This window comes from Haliotis cracherodii, unplaced genomic scaffold, assembly GCF_022045235.1.
Source record: "Haliotis cracherodii isolate W230 unplaced genomic scaffold, xgHalCrac1.p SCAF_20, whole genome shotgun sequence".
Taxonomy (NCBI): domain Eukaryota; kingdom Metazoa; phylum Mollusca; class Gastropoda; order Lepetellida; family Haliotidae; genus Haliotis; species Haliotis cracherodii.
The window spans coordinates 1,669,177-1,695,147 of NW_027266276.1; the positions used below are offsets into that span (position 1 = coordinate 1,669,177).

The 25,971-nt window shown below is 42.6% G+C and overlaps 1 protein-coding gene across 3 annotated transcripts in view; it reads right to left on the reverse strand.

The window, feature by feature from the left end:
• LOC139470191 (sterol O-acyltransferase 1-like) overlaps window positions 1-25,971 on the reverse strand; it is a 43,817-nt gene continuing 17,846 nt past the window's right edge. For 2 of the 3 annotated variants that reach the window (XM_071252505.1, XM_071252503.1), the window contains 11 exons: window positions 25,305-25,367; window positions 23,765-23,872; window positions 22,391-22,539; window positions 20,354-20,481; window positions 15,813-15,906; window positions 14,955-15,048; window positions 14,097-14,293; window positions 10,511-10,686; window positions 9,758-9,893; window positions 7,135-7,277; window positions 1-5,666 (listed from right to left, as the gene is read on the reverse strand). In XM_071252505.1, coding sequence (XP_071108606.1) covers window positions 5,616-5,666; window positions 7,135-7,277; window positions 9,758-9,893; window positions 10,511-10,686; window positions 14,097-14,293; window positions 14,955-15,048; window positions 15,813-15,906; window positions 20,354-20,481; window positions 22,391-22,539; window positions 23,765-23,872; window positions 25,305-25,367 — 1,339 coding nt within the window. In that variant the 3' untranslated portion in view covers window positions 1-5,615. Of the gene's footprint in view, window positions 5,667-7,134; window positions 7,278-9,757; window positions 9,894-10,510; window positions 10,687-14,096; window positions 14,294-14,954; window positions 15,049-15,812; window positions 15,907-20,353; window positions 20,482-22,390; window positions 22,540-23,764; window positions 23,873-25,304; window positions 25,386-25,971 lie in introns of all 3 variants that reach the window. The other variant, XM_071252504.1, reaches the window with a different exon arrangement.

Sequence of the window (25,971 nt, forward strand, 5' to 3'; positions counted from 1 at the left end):
TGCCATTTTGTTTGAAACAAATTAAGTGATATCAGAGGTGGAATCTCATTGGTTAATAGGAGGGACTTAACTCGTAATAGCCACTGGTGGCGCTGGGATCAAATCCAGAAAATCCACCCTAGTTCGGTAAGGGTGGAAACTGGACTTTTATAGTCAGTTAACTCCCTGGCCTCGGGGAGATGGGCAGCGCTGTCCCCATAGGAGTGTGGTGAAATGGGGATTAACGTCACGGCCAAGATTATTGCATTTATATAGTGATGTGCATGCATGTGTGTAGGTGTGGCTGCTTGTACTAGTCCATGCTAGCCCACTGAGATACCATGCCGCAGTTTAACATGAAGGTGAGGTGAGGTGAAATTGGGTTTAATGTCACGTCCAAGATTATGGTGCAAGCTAACTGAGATACCATGCCGCAGTTTAACATGAATACCCCACTCGACACAGTATACTGACTCCGAGCCGACCAGTCCTTGTTTTAGCCCCTTAATGCCGAGCGCCAGACAGGGTAACAACAAGTACCATCTTTTAACGTCTTTTGGTAAATCAAACTAAGTGATATAGTTCCAGTTCTTGCAGCAATAAGCTCTCTGGGCAATTAGAAAGTTGACAAAGTGGGTTGCCTAATACATCCATACACTAGCTAAATTTGGTTTCAGAGGTCGAGGGAAAAAAACAAACTTACTTCAAACATCAATGAAACTATTTCACTATTTGTTGCAGGGCAGTTATACCCCTTCCGTGCTGCTGTTTATGGTACAAAATATGTAATATACACAAGAAAATAAAGATCGCCACGTAAACTTTCGGCCTTTGTAGGGGCTAAAATAAAGATTACGTATTCAGGGGGAAGTTCCACATCCACATATTAACAACAGATTGGTCTATAAGTTGGTCTGGGGTGCTTATTGGTGCAGGGCGCTTATTACGGCAAATATGATACACACAATATTCATTTCACCTAATTGCAAATCACTTCATAATGTGAACTAGTGTTGAAATGGTTTATTTTTATATAGACAAATGAAACCTTTCGGACTGACTAGAAACAACTTGAGCAACGAGTCCACTAGATATGAATAGAAAAATTACATCTAAAATAATTATCAAAATTAACTGCATCAAAAATACATTCATTTATCAAAGTGCGAAGACTGCCCCGAGCTAAGGATGAACATTTGTTGACAAATAATGGACAAACTAAACAATTTTTATGCAAACATCAAAATGCTATCAACAGGTATTGTGCCCTTGAAAAGAAGTGACTACGACAAACACCTCTCTTTTAAGCAGAAACATTCCCATGCTCAGAAGTCACTAAGACTCAGCGTCTTAGACAATGCAGGTATTATATCTCCTCTCTATCAGGATTTATAAACCTCCAGTGACGTCATCTCGAGTAGGGTTAAATCTCATAAACAGGGATGTTATAATATCCCGTTTACATTGTAACATATGAATGTTTCTCTAAGAATTTTATTTTGCATTTGAACAGAACGTAATGAAATGTAAAATCAAATGGCAAATGTTTTCTTTATATTCCCGAGGATCAAACACGCAACCTTCGTGTCTGCAGCCCAGTGAATGTACCACTAGGCTACAGACACGTTTTTCAAGTACCGTACGCCAGCAACAGATATTCTACACCAGATTCCTAAGGTTCATGGAAAATATGTTTGAAACATAAAAATGTTGATAAAAGTTGGTTTAAGTTTCTTTTTTTTTGGTTTCTAGGTTAAATAAAACAAGCCCCTCGGTTTTATCACTTGGATTCAGGTAATAAATCTAAAAAAACTCTGACTTCACATATAATCTGGACCCACTGGCCACCAAACTGTCATGTTAGATGGGAGGGTGTCTACGAGCCTACATCAAACTCTATATGCTGGTGGACACTTGTCTCAGCAAGATGGATCAACACAGTATTTTGATTTTGATTGGATGCCTTTAATCTCAATTCTCCTCAAAACAAAGCCATGGGGAGGAATGAAGTCAATGGGAAAAGGTTTTATCACATTGGGGCATAATTTTCCACAGTGGTTGGAAAAACTGAGATACAAAGACTTTTTATCATTTCACGTTGGAATGAAAATTCATAACCGGCAGATGAAAAACATAGAAAAACATTTGGAGAGCCTTATAACTAAAAGTGTTATCGATGCGATAAACCAATCCCAAAACTTGGTATCATGATCCGATAAATATGCAAGAAACTACTTAGAGTTAGTGAGTGAGTTGGGTCAGAGACCATATACCGATATATCAGCTTTTAACAGTATTCCAGTTATATCACGATATGTCAGCTTAATGTGGGAGGAAAGCCCCAAGTGATGCAGGTCTCGGACGTTTACCACTTCGGTGGAATCCACAAGCATGGGTATGGTGCTGACAATCATAGAAACATAATCGGGGCGAACCGGGATAAGAACCCACGATCATTGGTTTCTCGTGTGCCCAAGGGATGCAACTCTGCACAGCAAATCACAGCACCTTAGACGACTGGGCCACCCATGCCCCTAAACTACTTAGTTCTCTCCATTGATGCAATGTCTGCTTGGTCATTTTAAACATAAAACTCATGTTACCAACAAGTTTAGGTACCAGTTTCCCGACGTGTGGGTCAGTGTTCCCGACGTGTGGGTCAGTGTTCCCGACGTGTGGGTCAGTGTTCCCGACGTGTGGGTCAGTGTTCCCGATGTGTGGGTCAGTGTTCCCAACATGTGGGTCAGTGTTCCCGACGTGTGGGTCAGTGTTCCCGACGTGTGGGTCAGTGTTCCCGACGTGTGGGTCAGTGTTCCCACTGACATTTGAAACTGCCAGTCCCAGTTGACTGGCAACTCTAAAGTTACCCGCCCCACCCCAATTTTTGTCAGTCACAACTCTGAACAAAAAAAAACAAAACATGAAAATTACCTGGTTTTAATTCTGTCAACATCATGTTCAGAGCTGTGTATGTTGATGGCTGACATCTTGAATGATGTCATCCCTGAGGTAATTTAGTCAAATCTACCAATCATTCACACAAAGTTCAGTCACAAGTTTCTCTTTCTTCTCCGGAATATTTCACTTTGGTTTAAGACCAAGTCGCTGCAAAAAGGATATTTATTGAAACCTTGAAGAAAAGCAAAATGTTATTTCCTTGCACAAAAACAGACAACAGGCTTTTATTTGAGCGTCCACAGGGACTGGCAGTCACATGAATTAATGGTCCAAGCCAAATATTACCGGTAAAAAACTGGTAATTATCGATCAACGGGAACACTGGTCGGTGATCATGAAGACAAGAAACCCTGCAAATCACGTGGCCCTATATGTCAAATCGGGCGATTCACTCAAACATTGTATTCATACACGGTTTCGAAAGTAGAGCGTGACATCAAATATCTTAAACATCAATTATTTTTAGAAATCATGTATCACATTCACAAAAGACTTGCATAATACAATTGTATTCCTAATACCTGATATTTATGGTACGGAAACCCATAGCTTATAATATCTATTCATAGAATAGAGATATAACAGAACAGAGATATAATACCCTACATCAATGAGGATGAGTCATCGAAAGAGCATCAATGTTCCAACAAATTAAAGACCTAATTGTGATTGATCTCATATAAAGTGGCGAGTTTATCAAATGCTTGTACCTAAACTAAGATTGTCTGTTGCAATACTGGTGATAGTTACTGGTGATAGTTACAAGTGTTAGTTACAAATATTGCATACGGGGAAAAAAATGCCCTGGTTTTACATTGGAAGTGAAACTGCTCCGTATGTGGTATGTAGTCTCTGTATGTAGGTACATGCATTTGAACTTGAATTATGTATGCTGCTATACACACAGATCATGACGTCATGATATACAGATTATACCACACGATACCATGCATATGTATACTTATGTAATCATATACCACACACACCCTGTACAACACTGACATTGTATCCTGTCTATATACATTACATGACATGGACTATACACATATATCACATGTATGATATCAGATGCTATACACAAATAACATTGGAAGCCTGACTTGTCATATTTCTTAGATGTTTTTGTTTTTTGTTTTTTTTTGGGGGGTGGGGTGGGGGGTGAAATAACCTGGTTTGTTTGTGAAGAAAGACAATAACGATGTCATTTCAGGTTTATTTTTGTCAAGGTCAAGGACAGTTCAAGAGTGGGTCAAAGGCGGGTAAAGGATAGGTCAATGGTGGGTTAAGGGCGGGTCAAGGGCAGTTCAAGGGTGGGTTAAGGGCGGGTCAAGGACAGGTCATTGGTGGGTCAAGGGCAGGTCATGGGTGGGTCAAGGGCAGGTCATGGGTGGGTCAAGGGCAGGTCAAGGGTGGGTCAAGGGCAGGTCATGGGTGGGTCAAGGGCGGGTCAAAGGCGGGTAAAGGATAGGTCAATGCTGGGTTAAGGGCGGGTCAAGGGCAGTTCAAGGGTGGGTTAAGGGCGGGTCAAGGACAGGTCAAGGGTGGGTCAAGGGCAGGTCAAGGGCGGGTCAAGGACAGGTCATGGGTGGGTCAAGGGCAGGTCAAGGGAAGTTCATGTTAGGCCCTGATGATGGTGATGGTGGCACATATAATTGGTGGACATATGCACACTGCTGGTCACACTACCTGCTGGCCTATCTTACTCCAAGTTATATGTAACGATTAACTGAAGTATCCAACATTTTATTTCATCATTTGGCATTTCTTCTTAAACATTTTAATAAATGTAAAAAAATTAATTCAAAACAATTTTTCTTTCTTTCTGAAGGACCTCTGACACTTTTACTCCAATAAGCAAGGCTTTCATATATTTGTATTCATGTTAAAAAGAAACTTGTTTTCCAATTGTATTTTCATTTCAACCCCAATCCATTGGATGAAAAGAAATCAATATATTCTGAAAACAACATGATCATAATAAAAATACAATATTTGGAAAAATGTATGAATGACAGGTAAAGTACATATTTACAAGGAGCGCAAACTGAGTGAGTGAGTGAGTAGCGAGTTTTACACCTCTTTGAACAGTATTCCATTTATATCATGGAGTACCAGCAAGTCTCAGATGTTTACCACTTTGGTGGCACCAAGGAACACAGGTTTGGTGCGGCCAAACCTACAAAAGCAATAAGGGCGAAGAGGTACTTGAAGCCACGATCATAGGTTCCTGGTCTGCCAAGGGAGACAACTCTGCTAAGTGAATTGTGGCACATTAGACGACTTGGTAACCCATGCTCCATGATCAATGAAGAAAGAGAAAATCTTTCACATTTTGGATGACCTAATTTTTGTACACTAAAATCTTTCATACAAATTATTAAGATAAGACATTTACATAGTGAATTATGCCAACATGATACAATCACATTGATAATCACAAAACACATGAACATCGCAAAACTGAGACAGACATGATGAGTTGGACAAGAAAGACTTGATTGAAATGTAAATTTGTATCACAATGGTACGGTCTGACATCCTGTCATGACATTCATGGAGCAATGGTCAATGGTTCTCTACAATGGGGGTGGGGGTTCGTTGATGGGGCACGTTGATGATGATGTGAATGTCGTCGACACATTGCGCGGACATAGCTGCGCCTCTTGCACTGGCGATACTCATATCATGCACGTCCATGACCTTGGGATCAGGTAGTCGATGAAACTGTCCTGAAACAACAACAAACATAATCAGACGTGTCGTGTTTCTGTGAGATCCTATTCAGTATGTTGTTTAACACTGCCCTCAGCACTATTCCAGCCATATGACAGCGGCCTGTAAATAATCAAGTCGGAACATGGCAGTCCTGTGATTGATATTATGAGCAATAATCCAAGCCATCGAAATACAGCGACGGGAAATCAATCAAGTTACTGAGCGTGACCAAATGATCCATTCAGTCGATTCCTATATCCATCAAAGGTTGCTTTGGACCTATTCTCATCCAGAATCCTCACTGAGTTGACAGGACAGTACACGTGTACTTACTGAGTTGACAGGACAGTAGACCTGTACTTACTAAGTTGACAGGACAGTAGATGTGTGTACTTACTGAGTTGACAGGACAGTAGACCTGTACTTACTGAGTTGACAGGACAATAGATGTGTACTTACTGAGTTGACAGGACAGTAGACATGTACTTACTGAGTTGACAGGGCAGTAGACGTGTACTTACTGAGTTGACAGGACAGTAGACGTGTACTTACTGAGTTGACAGGACAGTAGACGTGTACTTACTGAGTTGACAGGACAGTAGACCTGTACTTACTGAGTTGACAGGACTGTAGACCTGTACTTACTGATTTGACAGGACAGTAGACGTGTACTTACTGAGTTGACAGGACAGTAGACGTGTACTTACTGAGTTGACAGGGCAGTAGATGTGTACTTACTGAGTTGACAGGACAGTAGACGTGTACTTACTGAGTTGACAGGACAGTAGACGTGTACTTAGTGAGTTGACAGGACAGTAGACGTCTACTTACTGAGTTGACAGGACAGTAGACGTGTACTTACTGAGTTGACAGGACAGTAGACGTGTACTTAGTGAGTTGACAGGACAGTAGATGTGTACTTACTGAGTTGACAGGGCAGTAGACGTGTACTTACTGAGTTGACAGGACAGTAGACGTGTACTTACTGAGTTGACAGGGCAGTAGACGTGTACTTACTGAGTTGACAGGACAGTAGACGTGTACTTACTGAGTTGACAGGACAGTAGACGTGTACTTACTGAGTTGACAGGACAGTAGACGTGTACTTAGTGAGTTGACAGGACAGTAGACGTCTACTTACTGAGTTGACAGGACAGTAGACGTGTACTTACTGAGTTGACAGGACAGTAGACGTGTACTTAGTGAGTTGACAGGACAGTAGATGTGTACTTACTGAGTTGACAGGGCAGTAGACGTGTACTTAGTGAGTTGACAGGACAGTAGATGTGTACTTACTGAGTTGACAGGGCAGTAGACGTGTACTTACTGAGTTGACAGGACAGTAGACGTGTACTTACTGAGTTGACAGGGCAGTAGACGTGTACTTAGTGAGTTGACAGGACAGTAGACGTCTACTTACTGAGTTGACAGGACAGTAGATGTGTACTTACTGAGTTGACAGGACAGTAGACGTGTACTTACTGAGTTGACAGGGCAGTTCCTCCTGGCGTACCACTCCATGCTGTACAAACACATAAGTAGACCGTTGCCAATGAACAGCGCCACCCACAGAAACACGTTCCAGCTCCGAGAAGACCCCTTGTCCGTCAGAAAAATAAAACCAACTGCAACAAAGATTGGAAGGTTTCTATTTATGTTGACAAAACAAATGGAATTTGGAAAGGATACGATTTCTGAGAATGCTCCATGGGTCCTTAAAGGCCGTACACATCTTTAACTCAAGTATGATGGCTTACCTTCTAGTGAGTCTGTGAACATATTATGTTGATTTTGTTTTACCCGCATCAGCAGTATTGCAGCTATTCATGGCTAGTTACCTTCAAGTGTGATGCACTTCTCATCTTTAACTTCAACTTTAAAGGCAGTACAGATATTTTATTCAAGTACAACTGTCATCTTTAACTCAGATTGACTGTTAAGGGTAGTAAAATGTTATCTTTAACTCCAATTTACGGGAAAGGGTAGTAGACAGTCAGCTTCATCTCAGATTTACTGGTAAGGGTAGTAGACTGTCATGTTTAACTCTGGTTTACTGGTAAGGGTAGTAGGGTCATGTTTAACTCTGGTTTACTGGTAAGGGTAGTAGGGTTATGTTTAACTCAGATCTACTGGTAAGGGTAGTAGAGTCATGTTTAACTCTGGTTTACTGGTAAGGGTAGTAGGGTCATGTTTAACTCTGGTTTACTGGTTAGGGTAGTAGGGTCATGTTCAACTCTGGTTTACTGGTAAGGGTAGTAGGGTCATGTTTAACTCTGGTTTACTGGTTAGGGTAGTAGGGTCATGTTCAACTCTGGTTTACTGGTTAGGGTAGTAGGGTCATGTTTAACTCTGGTTTACTGGTTAGGGTAGTAGGGTCATGTTCAACTCTGGTTTACTGGTTAGGGTAGTAGGGTCATGTTCAACTCTGGTTTACTGGTTAGGGTAGTAGGGTCATGTTTAACTCTGGTTTACTGGTAAGGGTAGTAGGGTCATGTTTAACTCTGGTTTACTGGTTAGGGTAGTAGGCTGTCATGTTTAACTCTGGTTTACTGGTTAGGGTAGTAGGGTCATGTTCAACTCTGGTTTACTGGTTAGGGTAGTAGGGTCATGTTCAACTCTGGTTTACTGGTTAGGGTAGTAGGGTCATGTTTAACTCTGGTTTACTGGTAAGGGTAGTAGGGTCATGTTTGACTCTGGTTTACTGGTTAGGGTAGTAGGGTCATGTTCAACTCTGGTTTACTGGTAAGGGTAGTAGGGTCATGTTCAACTCTGGTTTACTGGTTAGGGTAGTAGGGTCATGTTCAACTCTGGTTTACTGGTTAGGGTAGTAGGGTCATGTTTAACTCTGGTTTACTGGTAAGGGTAGTAGGGTCATGTTTGACTCTGGTTTACTGGTAAGGGTAGTAGGGTCATGTTCAACTCTGGTTTACTGGTTAGGGTAGTAGGGTCATGTTTAACTCTGGTTTACTGGTTAGGGTAGTAGGGTCATGTTTAACTCTGGTTTACTGGTTAGGGTAGTAGGGTCATGTTTAACTCTGGTTTACTGGTAAGGGTAGTAGGGTCATGTTTAACTCTGGTTTACTGGTTAGGGTAGTAGGGTCATGTTTAACTCTGGTTTACTGGTTAGGGTAGTAGGGTCATGTTTAACTCTGGTTTACTGGTTAGGGTAGTAGGGTCATGTTTAACTCTGGTTTACTGGTAAGGGAAGTAGGGTCATGTTTAACTCTGGTTTACTGGTAAGGGTAGTAGGGTCATGTTTAACTCTGGTTTACTGGTTAGGGTAGTAGGGTCATGTTTAACTCTGGTTTACTGGTAAGGGTAGTAGGGTCATGTTTAACTCTGGTTTACTGGTTAGGGTAGTGGGGTCATGTTTAACTCTGGTTTACTGGTTAGGGTAGTAGGCTGTCATGTTTAACTCTGGTTTACTGGTAAGGGTAGTAGGGTCATGTTTAACTCTGGTTTACTGGTAAGGGTAGTAGGGTCATGTTTAACTCTGGTTTACTGGTTAGGGTAGTAGGGTCATGTTTAACTCTGGTTTACTGGTTAGGGTAGTAGGCTGTCATGTTTAACTCTGGTTTACTGGTTAGGGTAGTAGGGTCATGTTTAACTCTGGTTTACTGGTTAGGGTAGTAGGGTCATGTTCAACTCTGGTTTACTGGTAAGGGTAGTAGGCTGTCATGTTCAACTCTGGTTTACTGGTTAGGGTAGTAGGGTCATGTTTAACTCTGGTTTACTGGTAAGGGTAGTAGGGTCATGTTTAACTCTGGTTTACTGGTTAGGGTAGTAGGGTCATGTTTAACTCTGGTTTACTGGTAAGGGTAGTAGGGTCATGTTTAACTCTGGTTTACTGGTAAGGGTAGTAGGGTCATGTTTAACTCTGGTTTACTGGTAAGGGGAGTAGGGTCATGTTCAACTCTGGTTTACTGGTTAGGGTAGTAGGGTCATGTTCAACTCTGGTTTACTGGTTAGGATAGTAGGGTCATGTTTAACTCTGGTTTACTGGTTAGGGTAGTAGGGTCATGTTTAACTCTGGTTTACTGGTAAGGGTAGTAGGGTCATGTTTAACTCAGGCATTAAACAGGTGGAGGTGTTATGGACTACTCACATCCTGCTCCAGCAAACATGACAAAGAGGACAGGGTAGAAGAAGCCGAAGGAGATGATGAGGACATATTCGTGGAAGACAGCAGAGATGAGGAACACCAACCCCATCGCCGCAGCTCGGTTCTGGTGGCCGAACAGCTGCAACAAACACCACAATACCTTAACAATCATATTGGAGCTGAGTGAGTGAGTGAGTGAGTGAGTGAGTGAGTGAGTGAGTGAGTGAGTGTTGCACTCAGCAATATTCCAGGTGTATGACGGTGTTCTATAAATAATCGAGTCTGGGCCAGACAATCCAATGATTTGACATCATGAGCATCTATCTACACAATTTGGATAGATGACATGCAACAGCGAGCCTGACCACCCAATCCTGTTAATCGCCTCTTACGACAAGCATAGTTGCCTCTTATGGCAAGCATGGGTTGCTGAAGATCTATTCTACCTGGATCTTCATGGGTTCAGTAAGTGTGATAGTGATAGTGGCATGTACTTAAGGACTATTTGCTGAGAAAAAAGTTCCTTCTGACATTCCTGTGGATAACTCAAGTGTGTGAAAATCTAGCCTGTACAGATTCAGCCACAGAAAGGACCAAATCTGCTTTACCAAATTGTTCATGTTTGGTGAGTTTGAATAAAATTATTTTTTTTGTGAACCACAGTCATAGAACAAGGAAATGATGCTGGGGAAGTATTACAGCCACGAATCTCGATGTCACAACCCTACTAGAGAAGGCATGGACTGCTCTACCTACCCTGCAAAAGTCCTTGTAGATGTAGGTGTAGAGCCAGTCGTGTACAACGACGTTCCATGTGCGGTAGTAGTTGGAGAAGGTAGTGGAGTTCCACCAGTCCTTGTAGAACAGACGATCCCCGAAGCGCAGCATCTCAGCAAATGCATTCAACCACGAGTGCAGGATGGCGAAGAAACCTGAGAATGAAAAGGCAAGTGAGTGAGTGAGTCAGAGATTAGAGAGACCATGTTAGTTTATGACAGTAAACAATATTCCACAGTGGCCATTAAATAATCAAGTTCAGGCCATGCAAACCAGTGCTTTATATAATGATTGTTGGTTTGTTGTGTTCCAGCATTATGACAGCAGTCTGTAAATAATCAAGTCTGGACTACACTATCCAGTGATTGACATCATAAGCATCGATCCACGCAATTGGGATCGATGACATGCATCAACCAAGTCAGCAAGCCTGACCACCCGATCCCGTTTGTCGCCTTTTACGACAAGCTTACGACAGATAGACGCCTTTTACACCAAGTATGGGTTGCTGAAGACCTTTTCTACCCCGGATCTTCACAGGTCTGGATATAATGAACAACATCCAACACCAACATCCCAGCCATGAGTGGAGGAAGAAACCTGCCTGGAAAAGGTGAGTATGTCACAGATACTGAGTAGGTATTGTTTTACGCCACTTTTAGCAATATTCCAGCAACATCACGGCGGGGGACACACCAGAAATGGGCTTCACACATTTTACCCATGAATGGAATCGAACTTGGGTCAGTGGTGTGACAAGTGAACACTTTAACCACTAGGCTACCCGACTATCCGGCAGATACTCCTGAGTGCATGCTGCCCTACTCCACAGGTAGCGGCTGTGGAGCCACCACCCGACAGATACTCCTGAGCGCATGCTGCCCTACTCCACAGGTAGCGGCTGTGGAGCCACCACCCGACAGATACTCCTGAGTGCATGCTGCCCTACTCCACAGGTAGCCGCTGTGGAGCCACCACCCGACAGATACTCCTGAGTGCATGCTGCCCTACTCAACAGGTAGCGGCTGTGGAGCCACCACCCGACAGATACTCCTGAGTGCATGCTGCCCTACTCCACAGGTAGCGGCTGTGGAGCCACCACCCGACAGATACTCCTGAGTGCATGCTGCCCTACTCCACAGGTAGCGGCTCTGGAGCCATGTCATGGTGGCCTGGAAAACAATCTGTGCCTGGCAAACCAGAGGTTGATATTAGTAGGAACCTACAAGTCAACTAGCCTGACCCCCCAACAACAAACAATGGAGTGCTAGGGACCTGTATTGCTCAGAATACCAAGGGTGAGTGAGTGAGTGCGGTTTTACACCAGTTTTAGCAACATTCCAACAGTATCACGGTGGGGGACACCATAAATAGGCTTCACACATTGTACACAAGATGGGGATTGAACTTGGGTCTTCCAGGCAATATGTTTGTTCATTAGATAGCACCAGTGTTCCAGGCAAGCTATCTTACTAATAAATATCACCAGTGTTTCAGGCAACATGGCTTACCGTATTTTCTTGAGTATAGTGCGCACCCATGTATAATGCGCACCCCCCTCTAGCGGGTTCAATATTTTGGAAAAAAAGAAATTTGAATATTATGCGCAGAAAAAATTTACATTGTACACTTTCAGCGAAGTCCTGCAAACAAACGGGTACTGAGAAACTTCGTCAGTACAAATTCGAAATTTGAGATAAAAAATCACCAGACATGTTTATTTACAGTTTAAATAGTATTTATTGTTCTGCTAGGCATTGTTTTATATCTAGGGATTAAGATTACCTTGTGTATTTTCTCATAAACTAAGCCGGAAACAGCAATCAGCTGTACACACGTTTTCTTGGAATCGACCGGTGATTCGGTCAAAACACACCCTATGATATAACTTTATAGGATTTTTAATGCAAGGATCGGCAACAATTGTATCTGAAACTATTTTTTTTATCAGGAATAATATATTCCATTTTTTTCTTAATTATATGCAGCCTCTACTAAACATATTTAAAATAATAACCCTAAGCGAGGCAGCTGATCGCTATTGGTACTATTTTTAACATGGAACCATTCTGACCAGTCACCGTCAAGGCTCAGGCGCACTTGATCGCGTGATCGCGAGAATTTCATGTTGACATAGAATCGTCAAACAAAAACAAATATGACTTTTAAAAAGTCAAAGTATGTCATTTATGATATATGTATCCATTCTCTGTCAACTAAAGTTCGTTTCAAGGCGTCAATAGCGGTATTCTGACCTTGGTTGCTGTTAATAACGGTGAGTTGTGCGATCTTCCGATCGCTTCACACAAGATTTCGCCGAAATTAATAAAAACAATATTATAAGGAATTTTGAATAAAATTAATGAAATAAGTTACAAACATAAGTCCAGATATACAAAGAACACTTTTTATAGCCAGAGAGTGTAATTAATTACATGATTATTTTGCGTACTTCAGTATGGATTTGTTGACATGGCATTTCCGGTGTTTCATGCTCACGGTAATGTCTTTCCATGGGGGAAAAAAACATCCAAACTCATAATTTGCGCACCCCCTTCTACACAGCTGTGTTTTTTCGAAAAAAAGTGCGCACTATACTCAAGAAAATATGGTATTTAAAAATAGAACCAGTGTTGCAGGCAACATGACTTACCAATAAATAGAACCAGTGTTCCAGGCTACATAGCTTACCAATGAATAGCACCAGTGTTTCAGGCTACATAGCTTACAAATAAATAGAACCAGTGTTCCAGGCTACATAGCTTACCAATGAATAGAACCAGTGTTTCAGGCTACATAGCTTACCAATAAATAGAACCAGTGTTCCAGGCAACATAGCTTACCAATGAATAGAACCAGTGTTCCAGGCTACATAGCTTACCAATAAATAGAACCAGTGTTCCAGGCTACATAGCTTACCAATGAATAGAACCAGTGTTTCAGGCTACATAGCTTACCAATAAATAGAACCATTGTTCCAGGCAACATAGCTTACCAATAAAGAGCACCAGTGTTGCAGGCAACATAGCTTACCAATAAAGAGCACCAGTGTTCCAGGCAACATAGCTTACCAATAAATAGAACCAGTGTTCCAGGCAACATAGCTTACCAATAAAGAGAACCAGTGTTTCAGGCAACATAGCTTACCAATGAATAGAACCAGTGTTCCAGGCAACATAGCTTACCAATATATAGAACCAGTGTTTCAGGCTACATAGCTTACCAATAAATAGCACCAGTGTTCCAGGCAACATGGCTTACCAATAAATAGCACCAGTATTCCAGGCAACATAGCTTACCAATAAATATCACCAGTGTTCCAGGCAACATAGCTTACCAATAAATAGCACCAGTATTCCAGGCAACATAGCTTACCAATAAATAGCACCAGTATTCCAGGCAACATGGCTTACCAATAAATAGAACCAGTGTTCCAGGCAACATAGCTTACCAATAAATAGCACCAGTATTCCAGGCAACATAGCTTACCAATAAATAGCACCAGTGTTCCAGGCAACATAGCTTATCAATAAATAGCACCAGTGTTCCAGGCAACATGGCTTACCAATAAATAGCACCAGTGTTCCAGGCAACATACAGCCGAAAGCTGACAGCATCAGCGCCTTGGGGGTGACATGGTCCTTGTTAAACTTGCGGAAATAAGGGATGCAGAATCTCTCGAAGATGTAGTATGTATACATGAGACAGGCGAACACCTGGGTGAAGTTGCTCACCACGTATTTCCATCGAATACTGTGGGTTCTGAAACATGTTCAAATACAGATTTGATCATTATGAATCTCCATCTATTACTGTGGGTTCTGAAACATGTTCAAATACAGATTTGATCATTATGAATCTCCATCTATTACTGTGGGTTCTGAAACATGTTCAAATACAGATTTGATCATTATGAATCTCGATCTACTACTGTGGGTTCTGAAACATGTTCAAATGCAGATTTGATCATTATGAATCTCCATCTATTACTGTGGGTTCTGAAACATGTTCAAATACAGATTTGATCATTATGAATCTCCATCTAATAAAGTGAACATTATGAATCCCCATCAAATATTGTGGGTTCTGAAGCATGTTCAAATACGATTTGATCATCATGAATCTCATTCTAATAAAGTGATCATTATGAATCTCCATCTACTACTGTGGGTTCTGAAACATGTTCAAATACAGATCTGATCATCATGAAACACAATCTTATATTGTGGGTTCTCAAACATGTTCACATACAGACTTGATCATCACAGGGTGGGTCTGTAAGTGGAAAAAGCTTGATAGATCCAACGTTATAACCATTCGGGACATACCCATCATCTTACAAGACAATATCTAATTTCTTTACTCAATCATGAAGCTTCCAGGGTGGTCTGCAGGTGTGTCTTGTAACCATGGTAACACATACCTGGGGTAGGAGTCTCTGTAGATGAGGGTGGGGGCGAAGAGGAAGTACAGGTACTTGGAGAACCCCGGGCACCGACTCTCCGTCGTCTCCCCTCCTGACATACAAGGCAGGTTTCAGGTACATGTATTACTTTTCAGAAATATAACTTACACACACATCCTTTGCTGTTCAAATATAATTACAAGAATTCAGTTTTAAGTGATCTGTAAAGTATGGTTGGTGGGATGAACGAGAAGATCCTGAAAGAGTTTGGTGGGAACACTGTCAACAGGACATGCGTGTCATTGTTTCAGACGCAGAAACCAAACGAAGGATCATAATTGACATTAATCCTGAATTCAAACCCACAGCTTATTTTTCCACTACCTAATCCAGATCATATCAGATCTGTACGTCAATCACATCTTATTTGATCTCAAGAGGAAACTTAACAAGTTTTGATTTTTCTCTATTCAATTTTACATGTCTTAAGATATTGTTGAAATGTGTCAAATAATATTAGGCAAATGGTTGGTTGGTTGATTTGTTGTTTAACGCCGCACTCAGAAATATTCTAGCTATATGGTGGCGGTCTGTAAATAATCAAGTCTGGACCAGACAATCCAGTGATTGATATCATGAGCACTGATCCACGCAATGGGGATTGATGACATGTATCAACCAAGTCGGCGAGCCTGACCACCCGATCCCGTTAGTCACCTTTTACGACAAGCATAGTTGCCTTTTACGGCAAGCATGGGTTGCTGAAGACCTTCTACCCCGGATCTTCACTGTTATTAGGCAATTGGAGTTAGTTGTGGCACCATAGACAAGTGGACAGAACCTGCCACCAGTGCACATCTCCTCTCCTCCACATACCCTCAGGTTCCTCCATGCTCTCATCCTTCTTGTGGTTCAGCAAGCGCACCATGTTTGTACGGACAAAGGCATGGGTCTTCATACACAGGCGCAACTGCAGGGCAGAGAAACAGAAGAACGTAACATACGACAAGCATGGGTTGCTGAAGACCTGCGGTGTTACGTGCTCACAGTAATGTCTTTGCGTTGGGGGAAAAAACATCAAAACTCATCAGGCCTGTATAATGTGCACCCCCTTCTACATAGCTGTGTTGGTCTTTTTAAAAATGTGTGAACTATACTCAAGGAAATATGGTACTCTCTACCCGGATCTTTATGGGTCTAATACGACAAGCACTATAAAATCGGCGTTCGTCCAGACTAATACAAGTGCAAGAACACACATGCACATTGCTAAAAAGAGCAATAACCCCATTTCACCTCATGTGGTTAGTTCAAGAAAGCCAGTTTGTCTCAACACTAGATGGCCTTCCACTTCTCACATAATTAATTGTTTTCCTTCATCTACCCGTGATATAAAAGACAGCTTTTCTTCTCCTCCACACATGATACATACAGGGCCCAGCTACATGATACATACAGGGCCCAGCTACATGATACATACAGGGCCCAGCTACACGATACATACAGGGCCCAGCTACATGATACATACAGGGCCCAGCTACATGATACATACAGGGCCCAGCTACATGATACATACAGGGCCCAGCTACATGATACATACAGGGCCCAGCTCCACGATACATACAGGGCCCAGCTACATGATACAAACAGGGCCCAGCTACATGATACATATAGGGCCCAGCTACATGATACATACAGGGCCCAGCTACATGATACATACAGGGCCCAGCTACATGATACATACAGGGCCCAGCTCCACGATACATACAGGGCCCAGCTACATGATACAAACAGGGCCCAGCTACATGATACATACAGGGCCCAGCTCCACGATACATACAGGGCCCAGCTACATGATACATACAGGGCCCAGCTACACGATACATACAGGGCCCAGCTACACGATACATACAGGGCCCAGCTACACGATACATACAGGGCCTAGCTACACGATACATACAGGGCCCAGCTACATGATACATACAGGGCCCAGCTACATGATACATACAGGGCCCAGCTACATGATACATACAGGGCCCAGCTACACGATACATACAGGGCCCAGCTACATGATACATACAGGGCCCAGCTACACGATACATACAGGGCCCAGCTACACGATACATACAGGGCCCAGCTACATGATACATACAGGGCCCAGCTACATGATACATACAGGGCCCAGCTACACGATACATACAGGGCCCAGCTACATGATACATACAGGGCCCAGCTACATGATACATACAGGGCCCAGCTACATGATACATACAGGGCCCAGCTATATGATACATACAGGGCCCAGCTACATGATACATACAGGGCCCAGCTATATGATACATACAGGGCCCAGCTACATGATACATACAGGGCCCAGCTACATGATACATACAGGGCCCAGCTACATGATACATACAGGGCCCAGCTACACGATACATACAGGGCCCAGCTACATGATACATACAGGGCCCAGCTACATGATACATACAGGGCCCAGCTACATGATACATACAGGGCCCAGCTACATGATACATACAGGGCCCAGCTACACAATACATACAGGGCCCAGCTACATGATACATACAGGGCCCAGCTACACGATACATACAGGGCCCAGCTACATGATACATACGGGGCCCAGCTACATGATACATACAGGGCCCAGCTACATGATACATACAGGGCCCAGCTACATGATACATACAGGGCCCAGCTATATGATACATACAGGGCCCAGCTACATGATACATACAGGGCCCAGCTATATGATACATACAGGGCCCAGCTACATGATACATACAGGGCCCAGCTACATGATACATACGGGGCCCAGCTACATGATACATACAGGGCCCAGCTACATGATACATACAGGGCCCAGCTACATGATACATACAGGGCCCAGCTACATGATACATACAGGGCCCAGCTACATGATACATACAGGGCCCAGCTACATGATACATACAGGGCCCAGCTACATGATACATACAGAGCCCAGCTACATGATACATACAGGGCCCAGCTACACGATACATACAGGGCCCAGCTACACGATACATACAGGGCCCAGCTACATGATACATACAGGGCCCAGCTACATGATACATACAGGGCCCAGCTACATGATACATACAGGGCCCAGCTACACGATACATACGGGGCCCAGCTACATGATACATACAGGGCCCAGCTACATGATACATACAGGGCCCAGCTACACGATACATACAGGGCCCAGCTATATGATACATACAGGGCCCAGCTACATGATACATACAGGGCCCAGCTACATGATACATACAGGGCCCAGCTACATGATACATACAGGGCCCAGCTACATGATACATACAGGGCCCAGCTACATGATACATACAGGGCCCAGCTACATGATACATACAGGGCCCAGCTACATGATACATACAGAGCCCAGCTACATGATACATACAGGGCCCAGCTACATGATACATACAGGGCCCAGCTACATGATACATACAGGGCCCAGCTACATGATACATACAGGGCCCAGCTACATGATACATACAGGGCCCAGCTACACGATACATACGGGGCCCAGCTACATGATACATACAGGGCCCAGCTACATGATACATACAGGGCCCAGCTACACGATACATACAGGGCCCAGCTACATGATACATACAGGGCCCAGCTACATGATACATACAGGGCCCAGCTACATGATACATACAGGGCCCAGCTACATGATACATACAGGGCCCAGCTACATGATACATACAGGGCCCAGCTACATGATACATACAGGGCCCAGCTACATGATACATACAGGGCCCAGCTACATGAGGATCAGGTGGCTAAAATGGGGGACCTGCTTGATCCCACTGAACCATGATGTCACAGCTTCTATCATCCGCTAGTCGGCCAAGCCCTGTGTGAGTGAGTCAGTTCAGATTAACACCGCTTTGAACTCTATTCCAGTATCAGCTGAAATTATGCCCAAGGGACACAACGCTTCACAGCAAACTGCGGTGCCTCAGACGACTGCCAAGCCTAAACATGTCAAAGCTGGAGTTGTGTTGGCTGTGGCATAAAACAACATTCACCCAATCTCTGATTCACAACATTCAGCTGCACACAGGGAGTTTAAGGAAAACAGCGACATGACAAAAGTGGAAAAGTGTTGGCGGTGGCATAAAACAACATTAACTCAATCTCTCACTCATATGAACATATGTGATTATAAGGAAACCCATCCCACGACATGCCTGTTGGCTGTTGGCTCTGTTGGCTGTTAGCTGTTGACTTCGGTATAAGACTACATTCAGCCAACAGTTTCAGATGGCCATTGGTCCCAGTCATAGACAGATAAAAATTTCAACAGATGGTTTGTTTAAGTAGTCAGACTTCTTATTTATAAAAACGCTAAGCAAGGTGTCACTTGTTTCATAATTTAATGATTAAAAAGTAGATATTAAGGTTTAGTCCTACTTACAAAATCAATTCAATAAAACAATGCACAGCCATCAAAAATCGTGATTGAAGTTCTGCACAGCACGCGTCTTTGCATCATACTTTCTGTATCATAGGGAAATACTGTCAGGAGCCATAGTGACGTAGTCAAGCAAGTTTCTTATCGCGACGTTCATTGGCCAGATTGTATGTATTAATCCAGTTGTGAAGGGTATTGCATTGATCTGTTGCTAGGGTTCGCCTGCCATTTTTGTTGATTTGTGTTGTTCTGGTTGGTTGGTTTGTTGTTTAACGCCGCACTCAGCAGTATTCCAGCTATATGGCGGCGATCTGTAAATAATCGAGTCTGGACCAGACAATCCAGTGATTGACATCATGAGCATCGATCCACGCAATTGGGATTGATGACATGCATCAACCAAGTCAGTGAGCCTGACCACCTGATCCTGTTGTCGCCTTTTACGACAAGCATAGTTGCCTTTTACGGCAAGCATGGGTTACTGAAGACCTATTCTACCCCAGATCTTCACGGGTCTGTTGATTTGTGAGCAGATGGCATAAGCAATTCTCGTGTTTGTGTATTGGAGTGAGTCAGTTGGGTTAAAACGCCGCTTTTAACAGTATTCCATTTATATCAGGGCCTAATGTGGGAGGAAAGCCCGAAGGGATGCAGGTCTCGGACGTCAACCACTTGGTGAAACCCACGAGCACGGGTATGGTGCTGACAAACCTAGAAACATAATCGGGGCGAAACAGGATTCGAACCCACAATCATAGGTTTCTGGCGTCCCCAAGGGACGCAAATCTGCACAGTGAATCACACTGACTAGGCCGTTCGTGCCCCTTGTTGTGTATTTGACGGATTGATTTTTGTCATTGACTTCTTACATTTTTCAGGTCCAAGTCATTGATCTATGTGCAGCTTCTTTGGTCCCAATCACTGGCCAGTGGCCAACAACACTCACCTGTTCACAGGCGATAATGAGGGTGGATGCGGGTGGCAGTTCATTCTCTGCGACGTATTTGATGGGCAGCATCAGGAACAGGCACTCATACAAGATGTACAGCACCAGCCAGATGTAGTCCATCAGCCCTGAAACAACAAATACACTACAAACGTGTTTTATTACATGCAAAACAGAAGCAGATCCATACCCACCATCCCTGAATGCCTCTAAACGTTCCTACCATAGTGAGTGAGTGAGGTTTTACGCTGCTTTTAGCAATATTCCAGCAATATCACGGTGGGCTTCACACACTGTACCCATGTTGGGAAGAGAACCCAGGTCTTCGAGATGACGAGTGAACACTTTAACCACTAGGCTGCCCCACACCCCTCACATCAGTGACAGGTGACCTAACACATGCCCAATATACAATCAATCTTTGAAACAGAAAAGACTATGTCTCTAAATATCTTAATAACAAAGCTATTAGCACTTCCGGTTCAATAGCATCACTTTTGGAGTGAGTGAGTTGGGTTTAACGCTGCTTTTAACAGTATTCCATTTATATCACGGCGTGTTAGCTTAATGTGGGAGGAAAGCCCGAAGTGATGCAGGTCTCAGACGTTTACCACTTGGTGAAACCCAAGAGCACTGGTATGGTGCTGACAAACCGAGAAACATAATTGGGGCCAACAGGGATTCGAACCCACGATCATCGGTTTCTGGCATGCCCAAGGGACGCAGCGAATCACGGCGCCTTAGACGACTAGGCCACCCGTGTCCCCTCTGGTTTTGGAAAACACAAACGCAATGCAGTACATGTCTGAAACCGAAAGTCTTATGCCACTTCTACCTTAATAACAAAGCTATGAGCAATTCCTGGGTTAAATGACCTTGACCTTCAGTATCATCCATTAACTGCCAAGAGGTCATGGAGAATAAGTTTCAGCAAAATCCAATCACAAATGCTCTGACCTTCAATGTCATTCAATCACATGTGAGAACATTGCTTGTTGAAAAACTATGGTTGTTTTACTTATTATTCTCACACTGAGATACACTGGGGTTAGGTTCTAGGAAGGAAATACATCAGGGGAGACAACTGCGTTTTTCTCTCAAATTATCTCCCCTTTGACTATCATCATGAAGGTTGGGTGTATTTCAACTGTAACTGACTAGGGAAAACCTGTTGATCACCATCTGGCTAAGTATGTACTGACACAAAGTACACCAGTGATTTCATGTGTGTCGGTGTTGGTTTCAACCGTATTTTGGGTCGTAGGGTAGCCTAGCGGTAAAAGCATCGCTCATCACGCCGGCATGTGAAGCCCATTTCTGATGTCCCCTGCTGTGATATTGCTGGAATATTGCTAAAAATGGTGTAAAACTATACTCACTCACCGACTCACTCACAGTATTGTATTTCTGTCTTATCAGCATTCCAGCTCACTGTGATAGGAAAACCATGATGATTTCAATATAAAGTTTTGTGAGCTAGAGATACTTCCCTTTTCATTGACCTATTTTAAGTTTATAAAAATTAGTGAACAGATTTGATGGGAAGGAAAAAAATATTTTGGGTCAATAGATACAGAAACTAAGAACTGAAAAATATTGATAACGAGCTGCAACATAATTTGGTGTCACTTTCAGCCATTATCAACAAGCTTGAAATACTTATATCCCTCACCAATATGACATCTCCGGTTGTGTGAAAGGCAAGAAAAGAGTACGATTTTCAAGATTTGCTCCGGAAACGAGCATGAAAGCCATTTTCAGTCTTAGTCCATGTCATTGCTATGGAAACTCGAAAAATAAATTTTAAAAAATCACAAACAATCAAAAGGCACCAGTTCACCACTAGACCTATCTATGTGCCAAGTTTGGTTGGGATATCTGTCATGGTTTTTGAGTTCTGCTCCAGAAACAAAATTTGATGGACTGCTGACAGACAGCACCCATTCCTATATGCCGGTTTTACTTCATGGCGGGGTATAATAACATCAATATCAGAAGATGCAAGTGGAGGAGTAATCGCCCCTGAGTGAGACTCACGCGGCTTGCCGGGGACCCTGTTGGTTGACCAGTAGTAGAAGGCTGGGTACACCACCAGCAGCGTGCTCAGCTTCATGCACACCCACAACGCCATCACCTTCGGCAACTTGCCCAGGCCCCATTGTATCAGGTCAAAGTCCAGGACGAGTCTGGAGAGAACAGTACACAATAACACTGTCATAGAAAATGAGTGAGTCAGGTTTAATGTCACTTTTTGAACAGTACTGCAGTCATAACATGGCGTGTCAGACTGATGTGGGAGGAAAGCCTGAAGTGATGCAGGTCTCAGACATTTACCACTTTGCAAGGTGCTGAGAAAACAAGAAACATTTTCAGGCGGAATCCAGGAATGTAGGTTCCTGGCAGAAACATTTGACATCCCATGACCTTGACCTTGAATCAAATGTTTAATATGCACAAAGCTCTGGATGGACATTTACGCTTAGTGAAACAGAACTGACATGTGTAACATTGTTAGTCAAATCCATTTGTTTAGCCTCTGAGCTACAATAGTCATTAATCAAAACACATAATATCGACAGCTGATCAAGCCTTCCCTGTTTAGCCCGCGCAGAAGCTTGTAGCAGAAACACATTCAACTAACTCAAAATACAGTGTTAGTGAATGGATGACAGCCCGTGGATACCATGTGGGAAAGTAAACATAAATTTGTTTATTAAAAATTTAATAAAAATGCTGAATGAGCAAAGCTTAATGTTTTGTTTGCTGTTAACACCGCACTCAACAATAATCCAGCCATATGTCTGTGGAATCAAGTGATGGATATAATGAGCATCGATCCACGTTGTCAGGGTACACTGCCAAGCAATCAGCCAAGTCATCGAACATGATGACCCCTTGCATGAACATGATGACCCCTTGCACTAGTCGCCTACTACAGCCAGCCGAACATGATGACCCCATGCACTAGTCGCCTACTACAGCCAGCCGAACATGATAACCCCATGCTCTAGTCGCCTACTACAGCCAGCCGAACATGATGACCCCTTGCACTAGTCGCCTACTACAACCAGCATAGAGTAGTAGAAACCACGCAATCAGCCAAGTCACCGAACATGATAACCCCTTGCACTAGTCGCCTACTACAGCCAGCCGAACATGATAACCCCATGCACTAGTCGCCTACTACAGCCAGCCGAACATGATGACCCCTTGCACTAGTCGCCTACTACAGCCAGCCGAACATGATGACCCCTTGCACTAGTCGCCTACTACAACCAGCATAGAGTGGTAGAAACTATTCTATCCCGGAATACAGACAGGATGCCCAGGAAATATTTCCTTATTTGGCCTGACAATTATTGTGAATACTTGGCATTACAAAATGGCCGGATACACATGCCCATTGCTTACCTGCCTTGTTCCACCCAGTCAAAGATGATGGTATTGAGACTAAAAACGACGAGTATTGCTACAAATATATGGTAGATTGTTCTTATATGGTTGATCTCAAACAATTCCCTGAAAAGACAAAGACACATGTTTTACCATAAATATATATGCATATACAGAATCTCATCTGAGTGTCTGTGGATATAAAATATATCAACTCTCCTGCAAAAACTCTGAGGATTGTCGAGGAGTGTTTCCACTTTTATCAACAAGTGTTGATATATTAGATATCAAAAGACATGAGGGTGAGATCTTATTTATCATCCAACTTCATCATTCCAACTTTTTCAGTTTGTAGACAGTAATAAGCAGTGTCTTAAGTGTAAAAGGTACTGCCTACAGCTTCAGAAGCAGAGCCATTAGTGATGTCATTTGATTGTGACGTCATGGTAACCAATGATGTCACAATGGTCTTCAAAGCAGTGTCATGCAATTTCATTGCAGCGATATCTACAATGTAGATATCACTTGATCTCACCCAAGTGATATCTCCTGTGGGAGCCAGTTTGGGATGATAAATAGAGGTTATCACGCGAGTGTGTTTGGGGATGGTAAATATCCTGCATTAGGAATAAACATTGTATTTAGCGAGCCATGGCACCCCTATGTATACGCAACCTGCACAATTGTGGCACCTTAGACGACTGGGTCACCCACGACCCAGAAAATAATCATGATAAGTGAATATATGTATTTTCATTAACATAATCAAATCAAATATTAAAAAAATCAACCTGAATATCTCTAAACAATCTCTATCATTGATTGTATCTTAAACGTGAAAGTAATTTCAGGTGATGTCAGAAACTTATAGCAATAATGATCGGATGTAGCAGGCCCATTGCTAGGGGTGACTATTGAGGTATTTTTGACTATTGCGATACTATTGCGATAGTTAAAACAACTATTGCGATACTATTGCGATAGTGGCCCTACTATTGCGATACTATTGCAATAGTTTTCACTTGCAATTATAGCAGGCTTTAGCAGCATATATTTCAGCATTTTGACTGACACCATCAAAATAATTATAACTTTCTGAAACTATATTGAAAGAAAACAAGAAATGAGAAGGAAACAAGTTCAAATTGTCCTCTCAATAACATTTTAATACAAAATTTCACTTGTAACTGGTAAAGTCTTAGGTTACTGCAGTGTTTTAGCACCAATGTGAATGAATGTGATTGAATGACTAGTATTTGACTATACAAACAGTCATACTCTTTAATTGTCACATTGGCATTCACTGAATGACTAAATGCGATTCAACATATCAATTAGGAAACAAAGTTGACAAAAACTGACATGTGGCGTCCGCCATCTTGTCAATGTTGCCTAGCGACGAGTAGCTAAGGGACGTAATTCTAAATCAAGCAGACTCAATTTGTGTTGAGTATATTCTTTTTCTGCATCCATTCTCTACATTTGTGCATCGCATAAAACCCTGATTGTTCAAGACGCAAGGCGGTTTCTGTTGTGACCCAACAACTCCTATACTCACGTTAATACTGATCGACGATTTACAAACACCTTATCCGGCAGATCCCCATCTTTCCTTCTTTTACTGAAAAATTCAATGTAGCTGTTATAACCATGGTAACAAATATGTATCAATAAATAACAATATTATATCACACAAAACGTTCAACATTTTAGAAGTAGAGACAGTACGTGGCATATGTTAACATGAGACGACAGGCGAAATACACACCTGTTAACATTAACATGATTAAGGCAAAAATACAGTTTTCAATTAAAACCAATGTTGCTATGTATATCTGAAAATATGTCATTCAATACCATGAATTCTGATTGTAAATCACATGAGCACTTTGATTGATAACATGAAATGATTTGGAAAATATCTGTCAACGCCCAGTTGACAGGTGAGGTGAGGTGAAATGGGGTTTAACGTCCCGTCCAAGATTATTGCACTCATATTGCGACGTACATGCGCATGTGTGTTTGTGGCTGCTTGTACTAGTCCGGACTGATGCCGATTTATAGTGCTAGCCCACTGAGATACCATGCCGCAGTTTAACATGAATACCCACTCAGACACATTATTCTGTCTCTGAGTCAACCAGTCCTTGTTTTAGCCCCTCAATACCGAGAGCCAGACAGGGTAACAACAAGTACCATCTATTAACATCTTTGGTCTGACATGG